At 38.6% G+C, this 21,384-nt stretch overlaps 1 protein-coding gene across 20 annotated transcripts in view; it reads left to right on the top strand.

Annotated features, from left to right (window-relative positions):
• The window catches only part of kif1aa (kinesin family member 1Aa), a 73,609-nt gene that overhangs the window by 50,186 nt on the left and 2,039 nt on the right, over nucleotides 1-21,384 (top strand). For 4 of the 20 annotated variants that reach the window (XM_038282377.1, XM_038282374.1, XM_038282369.1 and 1 more), the window contains 21 exons: nucleotides 120-205; nucleotides 301-442; nucleotides 2,441-2,591; nucleotides 2,689-2,779; nucleotides 2,852-2,970; nucleotides 3,048-3,103; nucleotides 6,917-7,025; nucleotides 7,114-7,180; nucleotides 7,269-7,353; nucleotides 7,444-7,549; nucleotides 10,241-10,267; nucleotides 15,955-16,069; nucleotides 16,170-16,303; nucleotides 16,422-16,483; nucleotides 16,554-16,699; nucleotides 18,498-18,686; nucleotides 18,817-18,888; nucleotides 18,964-19,085; nucleotides 19,159-19,302; nucleotides 19,378-19,570; nucleotides 19,660-19,778. In XM_038282377.1, the coding sequence (XP_038138305.1) occupies nucleotides 120-205; nucleotides 301-442; nucleotides 2,441-2,591; nucleotides 2,689-2,779; nucleotides 2,852-2,970; nucleotides 3,048-3,103; nucleotides 6,917-7,025; nucleotides 7,114-7,180; nucleotides 7,269-7,353; nucleotides 7,444-7,549; nucleotides 10,241-10,267; nucleotides 15,955-16,069; nucleotides 16,170-16,303; nucleotides 16,422-16,483; nucleotides 16,554-16,699; nucleotides 18,498-18,686; nucleotides 18,817-18,888; nucleotides 18,964-19,085; nucleotides 19,159-19,302; nucleotides 19,378-19,570; nucleotides 19,660-19,778 (2,335 nt within the window). Of the gene's footprint in view, nucleotides 1-98; nucleotides 206-300; nucleotides 443-2,440; nucleotides 2,592-2,688; nucleotides 2,780-2,851; nucleotides 2,971-3,047; nucleotides 3,104-6,916; nucleotides 7,026-7,113; nucleotides 7,181-7,268; nucleotides 7,354-7,443; nucleotides 7,550-10,240; nucleotides 10,268-14,393; nucleotides 14,418-15,954; nucleotides 16,070-16,169; nucleotides 16,304-16,421; nucleotides 16,484-16,553; nucleotides 16,700-18,497; nucleotides 18,687-18,816; nucleotides 18,889-18,963; nucleotides 19,086-19,158; nucleotides 19,303-19,377; nucleotides 19,571-19,659; nucleotides 19,779-21,384 lie in introns of all 20 variants that reach the window. The other 16 variants (XM_038282373.1, XM_038282375.1, XM_038282371.1 and 13 more) reach the window with 8 other exon arrangements.

The raw sequence follows: 21,384 nt of genomic DNA, 5'->3' as shown, positions 1-21,384 counted from the left end.
GCTCTGATCCTCTACACTCAGCGCTGATGCTATCGGCAGTGCATGAAGCGTCTAAAAGATACAGGCTGGGTGCGACTTCTGAAGGGAATGAAGTGAAGGTGCTCTGTGTTTCCCTCCAGCTGATGAGGAAGCCCCCGACTACGGCTCAGGCGTGAGACAATCCGGCACCGCTAAGATCTCATTTGAGGATCAGCAGTACGAGAAGGTAGAGGAGAAAAAAACGTTGGAAGTATTCACATCTGGAGATGTTTAAGGAGGAGGTTTTTACTATTCAGTCTATTTTGGATCCTAAATGTCCAGTTCCAGTCTGAGTCCTGTTCTGTTGGAGTGGGACTGTCCCGCACAGGGATCTCTCAGGAGGAACTTCGCGTTGTGGAGGGAGAAGGCCAAAACAATGAAATCAGCCCATCAGCTGATGAAGTCAACAACAACACATGTGCGGGTAACCATATCTTCTGAGTGATAGTTTATATATATATGGATGTATGGCACTGGTCTGCATATGACTTATGGGCATTGATTAGAGAAATCAATCCATAAGAAAGTTTACAAACTTAAAATAATTTCCCTGGATTTTGTGTAAAAGCGGTCTGTGTATATTCAAGCAGTTCTTTGTTCGTTTGAAACCAACAATGAAAATCACGAAAACCCACCAGTATTTTTGTTTGAGCCCAGAACAAGAAAAGTTATTTAAAAAAAATCTAATTTCTGAATTTTTTGCTGAAAATGGAAATGACAAATAATGAACGCTTGACTTTTTTCACCATATTTTTAAACCCTAATCTGTGAATTCTCTCTTCCCCACATATGCCATGTGTTGTACACGGGTCCAAAATGGCGTAAAATGTTTTTTATTTATACTCTCAGGAAAACTTATATTCAGATATTCTTTTGTATTAGATTTTGATTCCCAGAAATTTGGGTCTAATCATCCTGATGGCCAGTTTGCTGAAACGGGAAGTAAGTTGTTGTCATGATGGGGTTTCAGAGAGTAAAGCCCAAGATGCAGAACACACACGGAGACACTGGGTAAAAAGTCCAAAAAAGTTTATTGTAGCACAAAACACATGAATAATGAAACCGGAACAGTTCAGGCAGGGGGCTGGTTCACTGGGGACTGTGCAAGGAAGGGAAGAAGGCTGGTAGCTGAGTTCAGGTGTGGCTAAGCATCTAGCTTAGGGTTAGTCTGGCAGTCCTGGGTTTGGAGCTTCCAGCTCACTGCAGAGAACAACAGGGGAAAACACGGAGGGTCTTTCAGGCTGAGCTTCCAGCTCACCGTAGGGAACAACAGGGGAAATCCACATGGGAACCTCTAGGGAAACTCCTCAGAGAAGTCGTCAGGTTTCATCCACGTAGAAATCTTCGGGTTGGCTCACCAGGGCAGATTAGCCGGTTAGACCTTCCAAGAGCTTCAGGCTTGAGACTGGTTTCCTGGGATGCTGCTCTCCCTGAGCTGCAGACCAGAGACAGGGTTCCAGTGAAGTTGCTCTTCCTGAGCTTACGAGGAGACAGGAGGTTAAGCTCATCCAGAGCTTCACGAGGAGACAGGAGGTTAAGCTCATCCAGAGATTCAAGAAGGGACAGGAATCCTGTGAGGCACAGATAAAGGAGAGATTAGAATGTGATCTCAACCTAGAGACAACCAAGACTCAATCTGAAACTGAAGGCTCAGGAAGCTAACCAACTAAGATCAACACTGCGGCGTGGAATCTAGGTCTGAAGGCAGCTTAAATACTGTGGTCCTCCTGATGAGTAGATCAGCCACAGGTGTGTGAGAGGCTCAGCTCAGGAGGACCCACGGCGCACTCTGCTGGAGGCAGAGGGTAATCTCCAGAACCTAAGGAAAGACAAAGAGCAGAAGAGGATCCTCGGCGCCCTCTGGTGGGCAAGCCTGAGGATCCCAACAGTTGTTTCAACCTGATCTCCATGGCAACTGTTGTCAAGCCTGCAGAATGTTGCTGTTTTTTGGGGATTGGGGTGGGTGAAAAGGAAGCGGGTGGGGCTGAATTGGGGCTCCTTGGCTCTTGCAGCGAGCGCCAACTCAGCTTTCGGTTCCTAGATCCTTTGCTCTCAAAGTTAACCCTCTATTTCCTCCATTAGAATAAAATGAAGCTCTCTTGTACAAAATGTTTATTCTCTCCTTTGATTTTCTTGGCCAAGACAGGTTTCCAGGGTTAGGCTACTTGTCTCATGGAGAAAAAAAAAGCAATCTACAGCCAGTTATTTGTTTTTTACCATTTTTGTTCTGCATAAAGCAATGGAATAATGGTTTGTTGTCCCTTTATCCGTTTTGGTTTTGGTTGGTTCAATAAATAAAAAAAACAAAAAATGCTAATGTGTTTTTCATGTTTGGTTTCAAATGAAAAAACAAACATCACGATTATATACGGACAAGAGGTGAAAAGCGGCGTCATTTTTCTTTTTTTTTTTTTGGTATCAGCTGGTTCAGATGAGTTGGAGAACCCAGAGAAGGCCGGTATCGATGCAGCTCTGGAACACCTGAAGATTGGAAACATCTTCACATTTAGGGTGACCGTCCTGCAGGCCTCCAGCATTTCTGCAGAATACGCAGACATCTTCTGTCAGTTCAAGTAAGCGGGCATCCATCAGAGGAAAGAGATCCTGGATCGTCTCTATTTACTCTTCTTGGTTTATTTGATTCTTTTGCATTTTGTGTTTTTATTTCAGCTTCATCCATCGGCATGATGAGGCCTTTTCTACCGAACCGCTGAAGAACACGGCCCGCGGCCCTCCTCTTGGCTTCTACCATGTGCAGAATGTGAGACGCATTAGTTGGTGACATGACCCAAACAGGAATCTGTCCCTCTTTATCACCGTCTGTTTTTTGCAGATTGCTGTTGAGGTGACCAAATCCTTTGTGGACTACATCGGGACTCAGCCGATCATCTTTGAGGTGTTTGGACACTACCAGAAACAACCTTTTCTTCCGCTCTGTAAAGATGTCAGCAGGTGAGACCTGTGCTCCATAAGTTAAGCAGGCATAGGGAAGATGAGGTGTTAACATGTAGCTTTGTTGTTACATCCAGTCCTCTGCGCCCGTGTAAGAGGCAGTTCCCACAGGTGATGCCTCTTTCCAAACCAGGTAAGAAACTCCATGCTTCATCTATTTACGCCGCATTGCTTGTTTTGTTTTTGTTTTTTTTGTTTTTTTGCACCGTTTTGCAAGTCATGTCATCTCAGCTTCGTGTTGTTGGGTGTGAGCAGTGGACTCTGACGACCCGTCGAACCAGGAGAAGTCGCTGGAACTGATCCGATACTTGGTCCCGGATGTGTTTAACGGGCCGCTTGTGGACTCGCTGTCAGGCCACGCTCTGTCTGCTGCTGGCTTGGCTGCTTCCTTCCTGCTGGAAGCAAACGAGCGAGCTCAGCTACCGGCTCCGCCCATCTCTATCTGTTCAGTCATTAAAGCTCAGAAGCCCGGTTGGTTGATGTTAGCCGATCCAGGAGACTCCTGCAGCTGGAAGCCTTTCCTTATATCAGCTGCTTATGAAAATATCTCAACAACTTCTTTATCACGCCATCATTACTTCTTATCTATATAATTGGAGAAAAAACTTTCAGTGAAGGAAATACAGCCTCTTTTGGACATCTCATTTCTGAATCTATTGCTCATAGCTCTACATTCAAACCTATGTAGGATTCAGATATATTCCTTTCATAATAGAAACAGTTACTAGTTTTTATAACCACATTAAATAGTAATAACCACCATACATAAATACTGTTGGTAAACATGAAGGGGCTTGATATAAAAAAAGAGTTCCTGCTTCAGGATTCTGCAGCTGGATCGGCTCTCTGGTGCTTTGTGTGTTTACTGTCGACCTCTGTGGTGAATCCTTCCTGTTCCTCCTCTGAGCTTCTCTTGAAATCAATCAAAGTCGTGACAAATACTGTCCTCCAGGACGGCGGTTCCTGTTTCGCTCTGCTTTCCATTCATAAAGTAGGACTTAAGGTTCCTGTGTAGAAAAAAAAAAATCATAACTAGGTGAAATCAAGGATTACACGAATAGTATTGCAAGTTAAGTAAAAAAAATATGCAGCAGGGTAATTATATTCCTTCATACTCCCAGAAGATTTGATTCCCTTTCAGGTGTTTCATATTGCAGTTTTTTAATCTGGGAATTTGTGTAAAAATGTATGTGGTTTTTAAAAAAATATTTACAAACAGAAGTCTGAGAAGTGTCGTATTTCTGTAGTTCTTAGAGCTGTAGGTCTTTGTGTTTACCTGCTTTGCACATAGAGGGGGACACTTTTCATTCAAGGTTTAAGCTCAGTTATATGAGATGAAAAACAACTGTAAACATCTGTTTTTATGTCTCAGAGTCACTTAAACTCCTCCTCATTCTTAAGTCATATATAGCAGGTTTCCCTTCTGTTCCTTTATTTAGCTCCATCCATGTTTGAGTTTGTTTAGTTTTAATCTCATCTGTCCAGAAAAACCTCCCTCCACATGTTTGCTGTACGACCTGAAGTGTTTGTGTCAAACAACAACCCAGACTTAAGGTTTTTCTGTAGACTTACTGATTTTATTTTGTGGTATATCTGTAAAGCGATAATTATATAATACATGGGCACACCACACTTTTCAGTTTTTTGTTTGTTAGCTGTACTTGTCACTATCCGATCCGTCCCGGAAGCATGATCCGTCTTGTGCATGCACGAACAGATATACACTACCGTTCAAAAGTTTGGGGTCACATTGAAATTTATTTTTTATGGAAAAGCACTGTACTTTTCAAATAAGATAACTTTAAACTAGTCTTAACTTTAAAGAAATACACTCTATACATTGCTAATGTGGTAAATGACTATTCTAGCTGCAAATGTCTGGTTTTTGGTGCAATATCTACATAGGTGTATAGAAGCCCATTTCCAGCAACTATCACTCCAGTGTTCTAATGGTACCATTTGTTTGCTCATTGACTCAGAAGGCTAATTGATGATTAGAAAACCCCTGTGCAATCATGTTCACACATCTGAAAACAGTTTAGCTTGTTACAGAAGCTACAAAACTGATCTTCCTTTGAGCAGATTGAGTTTCTGGAGCATCACATTTGTGGGGTCAATTAAATGCTCAAAATGGCCAAAGATTTTTTAACTTTCATCTGACACTGGACAGGCTATTCTTGTTCTTAGAAATAAAAGCTATTCCATGCGAGAAATTGCTAAGAAATTTAAGATTTCCTACAACCGTGTGTACTACTCCCTTCAAAGGACAGCACAAACAGGCTCTAACCAGAGTAGAAAAAGAAGTTGGAGGTCGCGTTGCACAACTGAGCAAGAAGATAAGTATAGTAGAGTCCCTAGTTTGAGAAAACAGACGCCTCACAGGTCCCCAACTGGCATCTTCATTAAATAGTACCCGGAGTAACCTGTTTTTGCTGTCCTCTGAAGGGAGTAGTACACACCATTGTAATAAATCTTCAATTTCTTAGCAATTTCTCGCATGGAATAGCCTTCATTTCTAAGAACAAGAATAAACTGTCGAGTTTCAGATGAAAGTTCTCTTTTTCTGGCCTTTTTGAACGTTTAATTGACCCCGCAAATGTGATGCTCCAGAACTCAATCTGCTCAAAGGAAGGTCAGTTTTGTAGCTTCTGTAACGAGCTAAACTGTTTTCAGATGTGTGAACATGATTGCACAAGGGTTTTCTAATCATCAATTAGCCTTCTGAGCCAATGAGCAAACACACTGTACCATTAGAACACTGGAGTGATAGTTGCTGGAAATGGGCCTCTAAAGTGACCCCAAACTTTTGAACGGTAGTGTAAATCCGGGTGTCCATAAATAATGTAATTATGGCACTAAAATTACTTAATTCTATCCTTAACTCACTAAAGAATGCTAATACACATCTTTAAAAATCTTTTATGACTTTTGTAAGACAATTTTGATGCTTTTTACATTTTCTTCGTTAAACTGCTTCTCTGATGTCATCATGGGACATGCTCCGAGCAGTCCGGCAAAATATGATTAAACCATGTTTGTCTGCATTTTAGTTGTTTCTTTCTTTAGATTACGCACTATATGGTATAAGGTTAAAATGAAACGAAAACATAAAACTCAAAAAGACTAGATTTATGTTTAAACCCAAAGCCGAACAAGTTAGCGACCGGAAGTAGCGTACGATCCCATTTCGTGTGCAGAGAGGAGTGATAAAACAGAAGGGATTTTAAGGCATGTATTTTCTCAGGAAATACATCATTTACCTTTAACACATTATATTTTAGTATGTTTACTATTTTTTTGGGGGGAAACAACATTTAAGACTTTTTAACTAAATAAAATCAAGGTCGACCTGGATGTATATCTATCAACCAGCTCCATTTTTTTTTTTATATTTCTCTTTTTCAGATGAAATTTTACTACTTGTATTCTTTTCACAGATCATCTTCTCTTCACTTCCATCCCAGTACTAAAGCTCACTTTAGACCAATAAAAATATTTTTGCTAACGCCCATGCAGGCCAATAGAAATGCTCCTCTTTCCAGAGCAAGCACCGCCCCAGAAGAAAAGGGAGTGGGATCGGACACTATTTGTAAAATTTTATTTGAAAAAGCAAAATAAAAAAATTAAAAATTAAAATTTGAAAAAATAAAATACAAATAAAAATACTAGAATAAAATTAAATGTGAAAAAGCAAAGTTGCACTTAAATCCTTTTTTTGTTTTTTTTATTAAAATTCTCAGAAGCACTAAAAAAATACAAAAAGCAGCAGTTGAGGTTATGGTCTGGAAAAATTGAAAGGTTTCTCCCTCTACAAAGAGAGTTTCCTTTTATTCCTGCATCACTAAATTCCTCTTATCTTCCCTTTCTTCTTCCGGCTAGCTGTATAGCAGCTCTTCTCCCAGCTTGTGTTTTCTTGTGTAACACAGTTAAACCATTTTGTACCCAGTGCCTGCCACCAAGCTGAAGGCCATGACACGTCCACAGGCGGGGCCCTGCCACTGTAAACACGATCTGATGGTGTTCTTTGAGATCTGCGAGCTTGAGGCCAACGGAGAGTGAGTAGCCATTTTAAACCCGCTGGTCTACTCACAACATATAAGAACCGGTTCCATGAAGGGGTTGTTTTTACTTTGTTTGTGCCAGTTACATCCCTGCTGTTGTAGACCACAGAGGAGGCCTGCCATGCCAGGGTACATTCCTGCTGCATCAGGTGAGGACAAGCAGTGAGGAAAATATAAAAATGTTCAAATAAATAAAATCCTTCAAACAAAACCAGCATCTCCTTTGCTCCGATCCAGGGCCTCCAGAGGAGGATTGCCATCACAATCGTGCATGAATCTGCTGGAGACATAGAGTGGAACGACGTCCGGGAACTCGTTGTGGGTGTGTTGACATTTCAGCTTCCTTTAACTTGAAGCAGCTCATCATAAATCTCCAACAACACTCCTTACTATTACACTTATTCTTTCTCAGGGCGTTTGCGAAACACCCAGGAAGCTGACGAGACCATCATCGACCCAAATATACTCTCCCTCAACATCTTATCGGCCGGGTACGTCAAGCCCTTGCAGGATGACAGGTGCGTATCGCTTCAGACTTTTCAAGCTCGATAATAGATAATCGGCTTGATATGTGATGGCATTGTGGCTGAAATTGGAAACATTTGCATTATGAAACTTTGTGTCACAGTTTTATCTTCTATTTCGCTGCTCATGCACTGCAACAAGCCAAAGAGCCTTGCATGTGACCAAGCTGCACCTAGCCCAAAATAACAAATGTAAAACTTTCTCATTCCGTCTGCATGAGTTATTTTTTCTTTCACACCTCCAGAGTGATCAGAATAGTGTATTAAACACCTCAGAGGATGCAGTGAAAAAAAGGATCTGGCTTCAGGGCCCTCCTCAGTGTTAGTTTGTTCCTTATCATCACACCTACATGTAGCATATCTCCGTGTCCTTCATCCTGCCTCAACCATATATCTATAAACCTGATTCCAACCCCCACAGTTAGGGCGATGTGTGGCTTCTTATCTGATTAACAAAGTATGGAGGGAATTTTGCTACATAATTATAAGTGAAGAACTGGAAATAAAAGAAGCATTCTAGAAATAAAGCTTTAAATCTTAATAAAATATATAGGGCAACTTCACTGTTTTCTCTGTTATTTTTTCTTTTTTTTTTAATTCTTTTTTCACATTTTATATTTTCATTTTTTTTTTCAGTTTTACAAATAGGTTTTTTTTTTCAATTTAAGCTTTACAGTTCACATTCTTTTCACCTAAAGTAAAATACAAACGCTCGCTCTTAATGAGCACATTGACCAGTAATGTCCGGAGGAAAGCCCACCCCCAGAGGTGAAGGGCATGTGATTTGAAAAATGCTTTATAGTTAGTTTGATACAGAGAAGTTATAAAAAAAGATATAATAAAAATTGTGTTAAAAAAATCAGAATAAGGGAGAATCATTTATTAAAAATCCAATTTGTTTAATTAGCAAGGTTACATTTAAAAACGTTTTTTTATTTATTTTTTATTTTTTATGTACTTTATTTCAAGATTTTGGGGGTTGGATTTTTTGGTTCAAATTTCATTTAAGAAAATATGTTTTTTGCAGCAATAATGGATCAAAATTGACTCCATATATACTTAACCAAGCATCTTTACCTGTAATTTATAACCAAAATGAATTTTTATTCCAATGCTTTTCATGTAAATCCAGCACAGTGTAATTAACCTTTAAATTAAGCTCTAAAATTCAAAGCATGTCTCACCAGACTTCCAGGGATGTTATTCAGTAATAGAAGCATTCCTTCCTTATTTGTAACTCCTGGTATTTGAGGAATTAGATCAGCAATTATTTGTTCCCTCTGATCATATATTTTCTGATAAAGAAACTGATTATTTAGCTTATAAGATTAATGTTGTTCCTAAAAAAAAAAAAAGTTTTTGCAGATGTGTGCCCCCCTCTGGCAACAATCTGAAACGACAACCATGTTATGCAATGCTTGGGAGAAAAGAAAAAAAACAACTCAATCACTGCCACTGCACACTTGGTTTAGAGATGTTAAGTAATATGGTAAGAATATTATATTAGAATGATTTTGAGTGGGCCATTACATATTTTTAGCAACGGAAAATGTCCTTGTTGGAATCTTCCCTAACATTTACTTTTGTTTAATGCCATCTCTGATTAGACCCCAGTTTATCTCTTTTCATCACACAAACGTTGTATTTTCTTGCTGTTGTTTGGAGTCTGATGGGGTTTGAGGCTTGACCTTTGTGATCAGGCTTCCCCTGTTCTCTCATCAAAGCAGCCAGGTGGAACTAGAGCGAGCAAAGTCACTCCCATGCAACTAATGAAGCCTTTAGAGCCCACTGTGGTAATAATGAAACACTCATTTTACATGTCAGGAAATTGTACGGCATGTATAGTAATATATATATAAAACGGCTCATTAAAAATCATTAAAAGTCATTAAATTATTATTTTTAAAATCTAACTTTAACATAACAAGCAAGAAATGTGACTTACAGCCACAAGAGGGGAGTAGAGGTTTGTAAAATCTGTCCTCTTTAGTTGCATTTTCCTGTTCTATATCATTCAGTAAAACAAATAAAAAGTCAGCATTCAAACTTTTAAAAATGCTTACTTATAATAAGGATTCTAGCAACACCATTCCTAAAGCCCATTACCCTGTAAGTATTTTAACATTTCTGTCACAAATTAAATGTATTTAGGTTGTTCACATTTCAGATATTTTTTTCTCTGTTCTTCCCAACTGTGTCCTTTAATTCCAGTTTTCTTTGCCTAATACAACTTTTTTTTAAAAATTCAGTCCTCTTATATATATATATATCTTTAAAAATACACGTGTCTCTTATTCCACTTTGTTCTCCAGCAGATTATATAATATATACATATTTTATGTAATATTAAAATCAGGACATATTAGAGGTAGTTTGATGTATGTAGTGGGGATATATTTCAGTGAATATTGATGCCTTTTTATTTTCCCAAACAATTTATACTTTTTTCACCAAATATTTTTAAATAAATGTCCGTTTTAAGACTTTTAAAATCTCAGCTTCCAAAATTTCTATCGAAGCTCATCGAACCATTTCTCATTTTATATCCTTTTATCTGTTTTTAGAGTTCATGTTCCTTAAAGCTGTTCTTTTTTGCTATTCTAAAGAAAAACCGATTATGCTAACTTATTCTACCCTGACTCCACTAACAGAATGTTGATCTTTTGTTTTGTTTTTGCTCTGCAGACAGTTTCTTGATTCGGACATGCCTAGGTATATTATCTGCCTGTTATCCGTGATCTTCAGCTACACAAACACCACATCTTTCTAACCCTCTGAACATCCTACCATCTCTACTCGACCTTCAGTGATTTGATTCCTCACTCACCTTCTCTCTCTCTCTCTGTCTCTGTCATGACTTCCAGTTATTTCCCTGTTCCCTTTTCTGTTTCTCCTCCTCATAGAGGAGTGAAGGGTCTGCTCCTGCATGTCCCCGGTGCTCTTGCTCTTGCTGTGCTGGATGCGTGTTTGGGCTGTTACTAGCCTGCCGTTAGGGAAAGATGAGGTCTGCATGGCTCTGCTTTGCTGAACGTCGGCTGACCATTGTCTCTGCTGGAGGCGACATGGACCCAGTATTACTGCTGCAGGATGCCTCTGACAGCATAGAGTCCATCGGGGAGCTTTGGACAGAAAGTAGACCTGTTCAGTTGTTGTAAACATGTTATTTTACCTTATTAGATGGTATATTAATCTGAATAGAAATACTTGTTCACAGGAGCATCTCTCAATGGATTAATGCGTAGATTGATTGCACACAGAGTTCTATTTCTAGCCTTTATTTCTGGATAAATCTATGATTTTGGTTTATTACTAAGAATGTAAATCAAAACTACTGCACCCTCTTTAGGTCAGGCTGTTCAAACTGAGTCACAACACGGCCTTAAAGCTCTTTCTGGGAAAAAAATCAGCATCTCTATAAAGCTTGATAGCTCAAGCCTGAACTCCTGAATGCTCTTTGCTTTGCAGTTCTCCCAAGGGTTTATTTTTTCTTCCACTTAACTTTCAATTCAGTTTGATTCATAGAAAATGTTGTTTGTTGTGATTTTATAAGTATTGTCATTGTTGCTTCTTTAAAAGTAAAATGTATTAAAAATTAATTAGTATCAGCATGTCAAGGTTTTTGCAATCCTGTTTATCTTTAAAACCAGCAAACTAAACATCAGGGAAAACCCAAAACTAACTCATAGTAAAGCTATTTAAAAGTTGTCTTTACTATGCATGGATCCATGCATGTAATGACAGATCCAGCTTAGCTGTGGCATTTTGTGGCTTATTGTACATTAATTTGTACGTGTAAAGCCCATTTTTTAGCTCTTAGGCATTATATGATTAGCTCTAAGCCATACTATCAAAATCAACAAAAATAATTTCTTAAAATGTATTATTCTGTGTGTAATTTATTTGTTAACCATTTTCTCCTTTCTATATTTGAAAAAAAAAAAAAATCCACTCTGTGATGATTTTGAAATGAATGAGGTGACCTTTTCTGCCTAAGCTGAATTTTTTATGTACTTAAGACCTTCTCCCCCCCATATCAGACTTCTACACTAACAAGAAAATGCTGCTCTAACTTACATGTATTGCTTCAGTTGATGGTTAATCGCCCAATTGAATTTAAGTTTTCAACTTATAAATTTAATACATTAAGTTGGTTCAATTTGATTATTACCAATTAAAGCTAATCCTCTAAGTCGGGGCAACATTTTCTTTTTTAAAGTGCACACCTCTCGCATCTAACTTAAAAGGAGAGGGACTGACAGTGAATTAATGCCTCAGTAAATACTCTAACCGAATGCTAAGCTAATAAATTTTGATCTAAAAAATCAATAGAAAAATTGCTTTTATAGCGCCACGTCACAATACATTTGGAGCTGACACCACTAATGATTCCAAATTAAATTGCCGTAAACTGGTTAAAAGCATCCGCTGCAGATCCACCAGGTTGTGCAACAGCTTCTTCCCCACTGCCATCAGACTGTTGAACCTTTGATCCACAATCCGAACTCTGCACCTATTGCACATTATCGGGCATCAAATGCTGCTGAACTTTTAACTTTTAGCCCTTTAAAGTGTTCATCTCATTGTATTTTTCAATAACGCATTTTTTGCACAAATGCCATTTTGCACTGAACCACTGCAACTTGCACACTGTCTCTATCCTCTGCACTGTTCACACTTTGACCACTGCTGCACTTTTTGTATTTTTCTATAACTCGTGCCATTTGAAATATCAATGCAACGTTCATAAGCTGTATGTAACGCAATTTCGTTCTGTATGCACCCTGTGCATACAAAATGACAAATAAAGAAGTCTAAGTCTAAGTCTAAAGATGAGGCGTGTTCCAAACTGATTGCTGTCAGTTGATGGAAAAAAGAAGTGGATCTTGTCTGGTTTACAAGTGGAAGACTTCAAGTGCAGACTTTGGATTCCGTTCTCTTGACTTTTTTGTAATAAAAAATATATACTCATACAGTTGTTAAACAGCCATAATCAATATAAGTATTGAATAAAATAAAAGAAATAAAAATAAGAAATATTTGTACTCATTTAGATAGAAATTAGATAAAGAGCAAACACACCAGATACAGTTAGCACTGAACAAATCACCACTTCACAGGTTCAGTTTTCTATTTAAAGCCTACAAGTACACTGCTATGCCACAATAATGCTGGCATGACCCAAGTCATAGTGAAGGTGCACTAGGACACTTATGCACCTCTGCCACATCTAGCAGTGTTAATTGGTGTAAACATTTATCTCCAAATTACTCTTAGCCCCCGGGAGGGTAGGTGTAAAGGCATCTATTAGTTTTGCTGACATGTTTCTTCTAAGAGTCTCTCAATCTTACTAGTGTTAGAAACAGAAGCCAATATGCAAGAAATGTGCTGTAAAATGGGACATCAGCACTATAAGACATCCATGTGTGCAGTTTTAATAATAAGATAATAATAAGAAGAGCATATGTTCACCTAATTGCCAGCAATGGTCGGTAACAAAGTCTTAAGGTTTGTGTTTTTATGGCGCTTTTTCACATATATGTGCAAATATGGAGGAAACTGTGTTTAAAAACACAGTTTTAAGGAAAACTGTTTCTATGGTCGTTATGTGTTACGGTGACATGCACTGGACTTAACCCTGATGGAGGGAGCTCAGATGTCAAAGGGCCGATACGCTCATAGAAAGGCTGGAATACACTGGCGAGAACCCTGATATCACATCTAGGGTGAGAAGGGGTGCATTTTAAACACTCTTAGTAGCAGTGCCTTATTTAGTATTATTATTACGTTTTTTTTATCCTGTTAATCTTTACAGTTTTGTAAAGAAAAATCCAGAAAAATATTTTGACCTACAGTAGTCCAACACCTCCCCATTTTTTCCAGGAAAGAAATTCCATTGAGATAGTTATTTTCTTTTACAAGTATGTCCAAACCAAGCACAAGGTGTAAGGTTGATCATTTACTGTACATTACCCCGCTATGGCATGACATTAATATTTAGCCGTTCTACTTTAACCGCTAGCTCAGCAGTAGGTCTTTGCCCTTTTAGATCGCTGCGATGTTGTGGATATATTTAAACCTTCCCTGTTACCTCAGGGTAAGCTTTGCCAAACAGCAGAAACAAATGCTACTTCAAATGTCCTGCCAGCAGCATGACTTCAGAGCTGGCTCCCAGCGTTTTTAGTAGGCAGTAAAAGGCGGAGAGGCACATGATGGAGGAAATTGCTCTGCTTCCAGTATTGGCCAACAGCTTTCTACTATTTGGAATATAGTAGTTATTAGGTTACATAAGTACGATGTTTGAATCGAATGAACTTGTTGATTAATGACGAGAGAAAGGTCATCTCTGCAATCCTGAAACAGGGCGTGTCTGTTCACCGTCTTCTAGGTGACACATTGTTCACTTTAACAGGAGGTCATTTCAGTCCAGGAGTGGTAGGCTGAACATCTGAACATCATGAAGAGCCCATTCACTGCGATTTTATGGCCCACAGAAACACTGGTTTCCTTATACAAATTTTCGCTTGGATAATCTCTTTAAGATTTAAGGCAGCCACTGGACCACAGGCCTGAGGAGCAACAGCTTTCACTGGCTGATTATTTTCCACTCAGGGAGACGGCTGAAATTGTTTACATGGAGTAAATCACTGGGGCAGCAGAAAAGCAGCCTTGTTGTCGTTTACAGTGGATCAGCTTCTCCTCTATCCGTTTAGCACTGTTTTTATGATGAGAAATCAATGTGAGCAAAGACAAACACCATCCCAGCCACACAACTGCAAAGCCACGTCATACTCTCTGACTCTTACTTTCTATTCTTTTGCTGATTTCTTCTTTCTCACAGCATTTCCTTGGGAGTTGACCATAGGTATTTCACTGCCCTGTCCCATATATTTTCTCTGTCCTTCTCTCATTCCTCCTTTTCTTTTGAATTATCCAACCCATTGATGCTTTTAATTGCTTTTCTGTGGTGCTGTGTTCAAAGTAAGCCATCTGATTGTGTTGCATGCTAAACTGAAAATCATATACACATTTTTATGACTTTACGCCTTTAATAACTTTAGAAGATACTTTTATGTTTTCAGGTAATTTCGTGCATATTTTTCCATATAAAATGCTTTTGTTACTGAAATATGTTTCCTTTTTCCATATTAGTTTACTTTTTAACAGAAAGACATTTTAGTAAACATGTTTGTTGAGATGCAACGATCAGTCGGAAACGGCGAGGAATCAGCTAATATAAAATCAGCTCATTCGTGAAGAGATTTGTTTTTCTCCCCTATTAAGCATATGCATCAAAGCGAAGAACCTGTGAGATTTTATACCTATAAAGTAATAAACCAGCAGTATGTATTTTTATGTGCTTTTTTAAATTTTATATAAACCAGATAAAAGTTAAGGAGTTTTTTTATGCTTTCAATGGATCCTGTAATTCCTTGATTTTCTGTTGAATTAAAAACAGTTACCTTCTATTTAGCTGAATTTGGGCTTTAACATTTGCTCAAAAACATTTTTAAAAAGAAGATAGTTTTTAAACTGGAAAAGAAAGAGCATTTGGGACAGAAGTGTTTTTGAAACAGAAAACCTTCTGAAATGTAAAAAAACTTGAATCTGAAAAGTAGTTTTGAGCATTTCTTGTCAGTTTGAAACATTTTCTCTTCAGTTTAAAAAATACTTTTACTTCAAAACCTTTGTCCAAACCTTTTCTCTGGTTTGACCAATATATATATTTTTTTTTATTCATTTATATTTAAAACCTAAAACCAGCGGCAGAAACACTAAATGGGGGTTTTGGATACTTGAGATATATGGAGAACAAATTCCCATCAAATAAGTAAAAGTACCATGATACACGTAGATATTTTATTTGAGATTGTACATTTTATTCATATTAATCCAAATACTACAATAAATATACCGTACAATTATAACATACAACATAATTAAATGTCCCATTAAATGTGAAAAAATATATAGTGAAACTGGGAAATAGCATGCAAGTTTAAAAGAAAAATATTTCTCATAAAATGAGTATAAATACTTTATTATATTTTTATCTAAATATAGAGATGATTTTATTTATTTTAGGTCATCAGTCTGGTACACTGTTATATTTTGGTAGTTTGTGCAGTTTTTAGGGATTTTTCTGTTAAAGTTTTTCAATTAAATAAAATGTAATCTTTGAAGGAGTGTTGTGGTCTTATAAGAACTCAAAATGTCAGTTTTAAAAAAAATAATCAGTGTCAACATGGTGAGCTTTTCAATGATTGGTGATATGTAATTGGTAGCCTAAACGTCGCTACAGCCTGATCGGTGCATGTCTGCCTCCTTCTTTACGTGCATAGAAATGTCAGTCCTCACTACTCACACCGTTTCTTGGTTTCCTTTCTTCTGGACCATATCAGGACTTTCTACCGCTTTGAGGCTGCCTGGGACAGCTCAATGCACAACTCTCTGCTCCTAAACCGAGTTACACCATACGGAGAGAAGATCTACATGACCCTTTCAGCCTACTTGGAGGTACGGCACAGAGCCTGCATTGATACGAGGCTGATGTAACACAGCCGTATCTGATGTGAAAAAAAAAAGACTGAAAAGCTCCCGTTTCTATCAACTGCAGATGGAGAACTGCACACAGCCCGCAGTCATCACCAAAGATATCTGCATGGTCTTTTACTCTCGGGACACAAAGCTTTCAGCCTCTCGTTCAATCCGTAATCTTTTTGGTACGGGAAGCCTAAGAGCGGCTGATGGGTGAGATTCAAACTATTAAACAACCATGGAGTTTTTTTGTATTTACCTCATTCAGATACAGCCGAGCAGTAAAGTAATTGTCTCTAAGAGCTCCTCTGTCTTTGTCTTGCTTTTCTAGAAACCGAGTAACTGGAGTTTATGAAGTTAGCTTATGCAATCTCGCAGACACTGGAAGTCCAGGTGAGGCTCAGAGAAAAACGAGCATGTTCCTGTCACAGTTCAGACAGTAATTACAAATTCCTCACATCAGGAATGCAGAGGAGACGCAGGCGAGTGCTGGACACCTCTGTGGCCTACGTCCGTGGAGAGGAGAACCTGGCAGGGTGGAGGCCACGTAGTGACAGCCTTATTTTGGAGCACCAGTGGGAGCTGGAGAAACTCAGCCTCCTCCAGGATGCAAGTCCAAATCTTACTCTTCATAATATAACCTTTCACCAAAAATAAGAAACTTTTTTTTAAAACTCAGATCACATTTTATTACATTAGAACCACACATTTTTATGTATTTTATTGAATTGTTTTTAATGGTAGACTGGCTCAAATTGTTATGTAATACAAGCAAAAAGCGATCAAAAGATTTCTTTCAGATGATAAAAAGTAATCTAAAAAGTTTGGCTTGCAAAAGTATTATATATGCCTTAATAGACTTAGTCACATAATTAGTAAATACAGACGAAGGTGTGATAAAATCAATATAAAGCAGCTTTTCCTTGTCTCAGAGGTTTGGCTTAGAGGTTTGGCGTCATAAAGAGCAGGGAGCAGAGTTTACATCAGGGTTAGTTAGTATAACAATATCCCAAGCTTTGAGCAAGTCATTGAGGAACATCCAACCCATCACAGTAAAACACAGAGAGAAGAGCCGCAAACCTGCTGATGCTGGACCAATGGCAACTAGAGCATAAATCAGAGAAACCGGAGTCATGAGAAGTCCTGTTTACAGTGGTGGAATGAGAGTATATGGTGAAAAACGAACACGTACCCTCTGAACTTCTGTCCTTAAGGCACGAGGGCGGCAGCAACATACTTTTGGAAAAGCCACACCTTCCTTTTTACCTTCAGGGTTCACCCTCCAGCTGGACAACAGTGGAATAGCGAAAAGACAACCATTTGTGTGAACGGACTAGTCAAAGTCAAATAGTGGCAATATTGACTAAATCATGTGTAAAGTCACCTTAAATTTTTTTTTTTGTATCCTTGCAAATTTCATATAGATCTTTTTTTATATATCTATAAAAGACGCTTTTAAAGGAGCTATAAAGTGTTAAAGTTGTAGGGAAGTCATATTTAAATGTCAAATCATTCTGGCTTAATCATGTATATAAATGTGCTCTTTATCAGACTATATTGTCCCATAAGTTAGAAATTTTCTATAAAAAAAAAAATCCTGTCTTTAAAAATAGTTTTTTTTTTTTGTTATCTCATGCAGGCCTGTTAGTTATACGTCGGCCTGTACACCTAAATTCGGCCAATCTTTTACCAACGGTCATCTGTCAATCAGATTGTTTCAGTCATAGCATCTTAATTCATATGTTGCAGCTAATATACGCAACGGTTGAAATAAGAAATAAGAATCATTTCCTTTCCTATTGAGTTGCGTCCCAGTGTTCACAGGGATGGACGTCTGTGTCTTCAGCAGGCGTAGAGCTAACAGAACTGGCAGCGTTGTGAGGCAAGGGCTCAAACATGTACGGCTGTAAGACTTCTACACCAAACCAAGCTTCTGCTGCCCTGGCGTCCTCTTCCACAACATCTTCGTCCCCGCTTTCTCCTCTAAATAAAAAATGTATGATTGAGGAGACTCATCCACGACCTCCAACAAAAAACTCTCCTCCTCTTGCATGTTTCTATTGTCAGTAGCGTTCCTTGACAGTGTCGTTTCTAAGTCACCAATTTGGTCCCATTGGGAACCTACTAGCACTAAATTGCTAACTGGTTAGCAAGATCCTTCCGACAAACGGGCCACAACCTAACTTGCTTGCAAACCTTACGCCACAACAACCCAGCCCCTTTGATAAACGACCAATCACATTCACTTTATTCACTCGTGTAAAGTCGTGCACCACTCGGGAGAATTTGGAACTGCAACGGTTGGAACAGCCGCTTCCCTATGACGTTAATAGAACCTCAGACTCTCTGGTGAAATCATAATTTTAAAGGCAGTTGAAATTTTTTTTTTTGCTTCTCTGACTTTCAGGTGGAGAAGACCAAACATTTCCTCCTGCTGAAGGAGAAACTCCAGTCCACCCTGGTTGCCGGTCAGCAGTCCCTTCAGTCCTGCCTCACAGAGGACCTCAGCGAGTCCTCTGAAGTCGCCGAGGCAGAGCGGGAGGCGGCCTGTGGCTCTGAGATAACCACCGAGAGGCAGAGGGAGCTGGCTGCCAGGGTCAGCTGCAGTTCTGTTCACTTTAAACTAGAAAGCCCCTTTTTGTTACCAACAAAAAGCTGTATTAACTTAGTGATTTTCATGTGTCTTTAAAGGATGTTTTCTTTACATTCTGTGTTTTGTTTGTCAGTGTTTGCGGCTGCTCACTCACTCCTTCAACCGAGAGTACAGCCACGTGTGCATCAGCGCCAGTGAAAGCAAGGTATCGATTGTTAAAATCCTGATCATTGATTGGTCCTAAACAGCCAATGAAAAGTGTCACTGTGTCTCCTTCCAGATCTCTGAGATGTCTGTCACGTTGCCCAGAGACGACTCCTCCTTATCTGCTCTGAACACCATCATACCCTCCTCGACGTGTCCCTCACTGGTTGAGGGTTGCTATAACAACACTGAGCTCAAGTTAGTCCTAACAGCATCCTGTGTCTAGTTTTCTGTATTTCAGGCTCTAAAACCTGCTTCCTTTGTTCCACAGACCCCCTGCCCCTCGTTCCCATGCTGTCAGCCCCAGCCCTGAGACGCAGCAGGAAGCAGCTGACAGAAAGGCCGTGAACGCCGGTTCAGACGTCAAACCTCGGACTCGAAGATCTGTCCCCGATATCCAGGAGATCAGAGTCAGGTCAGTGTCTGTTATTTAAGGTTTTTGCTGTGTAACGCGGCATTCATTAGGTAACGGTTTGTTGTGTTTTGTCAGCCCAATCGTATCGAAAAAGGGATACATACATTTCTTGGAGCCTCACACCAACGGATGGGTGAAGCGCTACGTCGTCGTGCGAAGGCCGTACGTTTACATCTACAACTCTGAGCGAGACACGGTGGAGAGGGCTATTCTGAACCTCTCCTCCGCCCAGGTGGAGTACAGTGAAGACCAGCAGGCAATGCTGAAGGTCAGGGAGAGAAAAAAACACCTACAGCCTCAAAAACACGTTCTCCACTGCTATGTTTAGAAGCTCTCTCTGTTTCTCTTTCTCCACAGACTCCAAATACTTTCGCTGTGTGCACAGAACATCGAGGAATATTACTACAAGCCACTAATGACAAAGAGATGCATGACTGGTTATATGCATTCAACCCTCTTCTTGCTGGAACTATCAGGCAAGTTGTTGCTGATTGAGGATTTTTACAAACATACTTTTAATAATTCTGTTTGAAAGTCCAACACAAGGTGGTGCAAAGCTGGAAACTGGACAGTTTTTAATTTATTTTTTTACAAAAAACAATCTGGAAATATTTGAGTTTACCTTGTAATTTGACATCTGTATTTGAATTTTCTACTAGAAATAAATAAATTTTTTAACATTTATTTGAACAAATAATTAAAAAAAAACATCAGAACCTAATTTTAATTAACATAATCATAGCAGCACCACAGCAAAAAAAAAAATCAGAAAAATACAAAGTAAGAATAAATGCATCAAGTGGCGGCTGGCCCATAGGGGGAGTTCAGGCACTGCACTCCCTAGATGTGGAGGGGGAAAGTCATAATATATATAGATTTTAAAAGTATATCAATGTCAGTTTTACTTAATAGTATGTGGCTACATGTAGTATAAATTAGTAAAACAACACTTCTACCAATTGACTCTCATTTAACTGTTAATTTCCACCAACAGAACGTATCATTTACCTTCAAAGCGCCCCTGAAGTGTAGTGAAATCACCAATTGTATAAAGCTGCTAGGGAAAATTAATAGATATTTGGCTAATCAGCATCGCCAACATTAATGGCTTTGGGGTTCCTGGAATGTTTGCCCCTGCTACAGTGATATAGGTGATGTAGCTAGTACTCTGTCAGGCAGTGAGGTGGAGATTATGCCGACGAGTCCTTTTTCAAATGTCAGGGTCTGACCCAGCATGGAAAAAGACGGGTAGGACTGATTTAAAGCACTTTTTAGAAAAGGCAAAGAAGAATGAACAATCTGGGATACAATGTTGAACCATGTAAAACAAAGATTTACCTTCACAAAGCCTTAGAAGGGCAAAATTTACGTACAAAAAGAAAACCTTTACATAAAAATATTTTTTGTTTTTATTAAGTGTTTTTATAATGTTTTTTTGTTGCTATACGTTTGACTGGTTTTTGGTAAACGTCTATTTTGAATTTATATTCTCCCTGGAGAAAACTCCACAAGCCGCCACTGCTCATTAGTTTTCATTTTCATCAATTATACTTTATTAATTCAAAATACACAAACCTGACAGTTATGTAGTTTAGTTAAATAAGCTTTATTAAATTAATGAATATGAATCATGTAAGGTTTATTTAATAATAAATCAGTGTATTGGAATTTGCTATACAATAAAATTAATAGTTCTTAAAATCAGTATCTGAAGCATGGTCCTTACCATCAGCTCATCTGGATTGTATATGTATAACCAGAAAACAACTCAGGTTGCCATTGATTAATGTAGTTACAGTACCAAAAGTTATATTTTCTATAATTAGATCATTAAATTATACTGAAATACACTGAGTGAAATAAATAACGTGTTTTCTGGGAGAATGGATCCATTACAATTTACAATTTTTTCCATTATATTGCTTATCTGACGTTGTCATCGGACATGCTCAGAGCAGTGCTGCAAAATTGTTTAGCAGTATTTTACTTGTGCTGTTCTTTAGATTCTATTCTTTAAGCTAAACAGGTACGATGAAATGCACTTATTCACAAATTCAAAACTGAAAAATGCACTTTTGGATT

This window comes from Cyprinodon tularosa, unplaced genomic scaffold (assembly GCF_016077235.1).
Source record: "Cyprinodon tularosa strain WSP-4 unplaced genomic scaffold, ASM1607723v1 ctg182, whole genome shotgun sequence".
Classification (NCBI taxonomy): Eukaryota; Metazoa; Chordata; class Actinopteri; order Cyprinodontiformes; family Cyprinodontidae; genus Cyprinodon; species Cyprinodon tularosa.
This window is presented reverse-complemented; position numbering and strand designations above follow the sequence as displayed.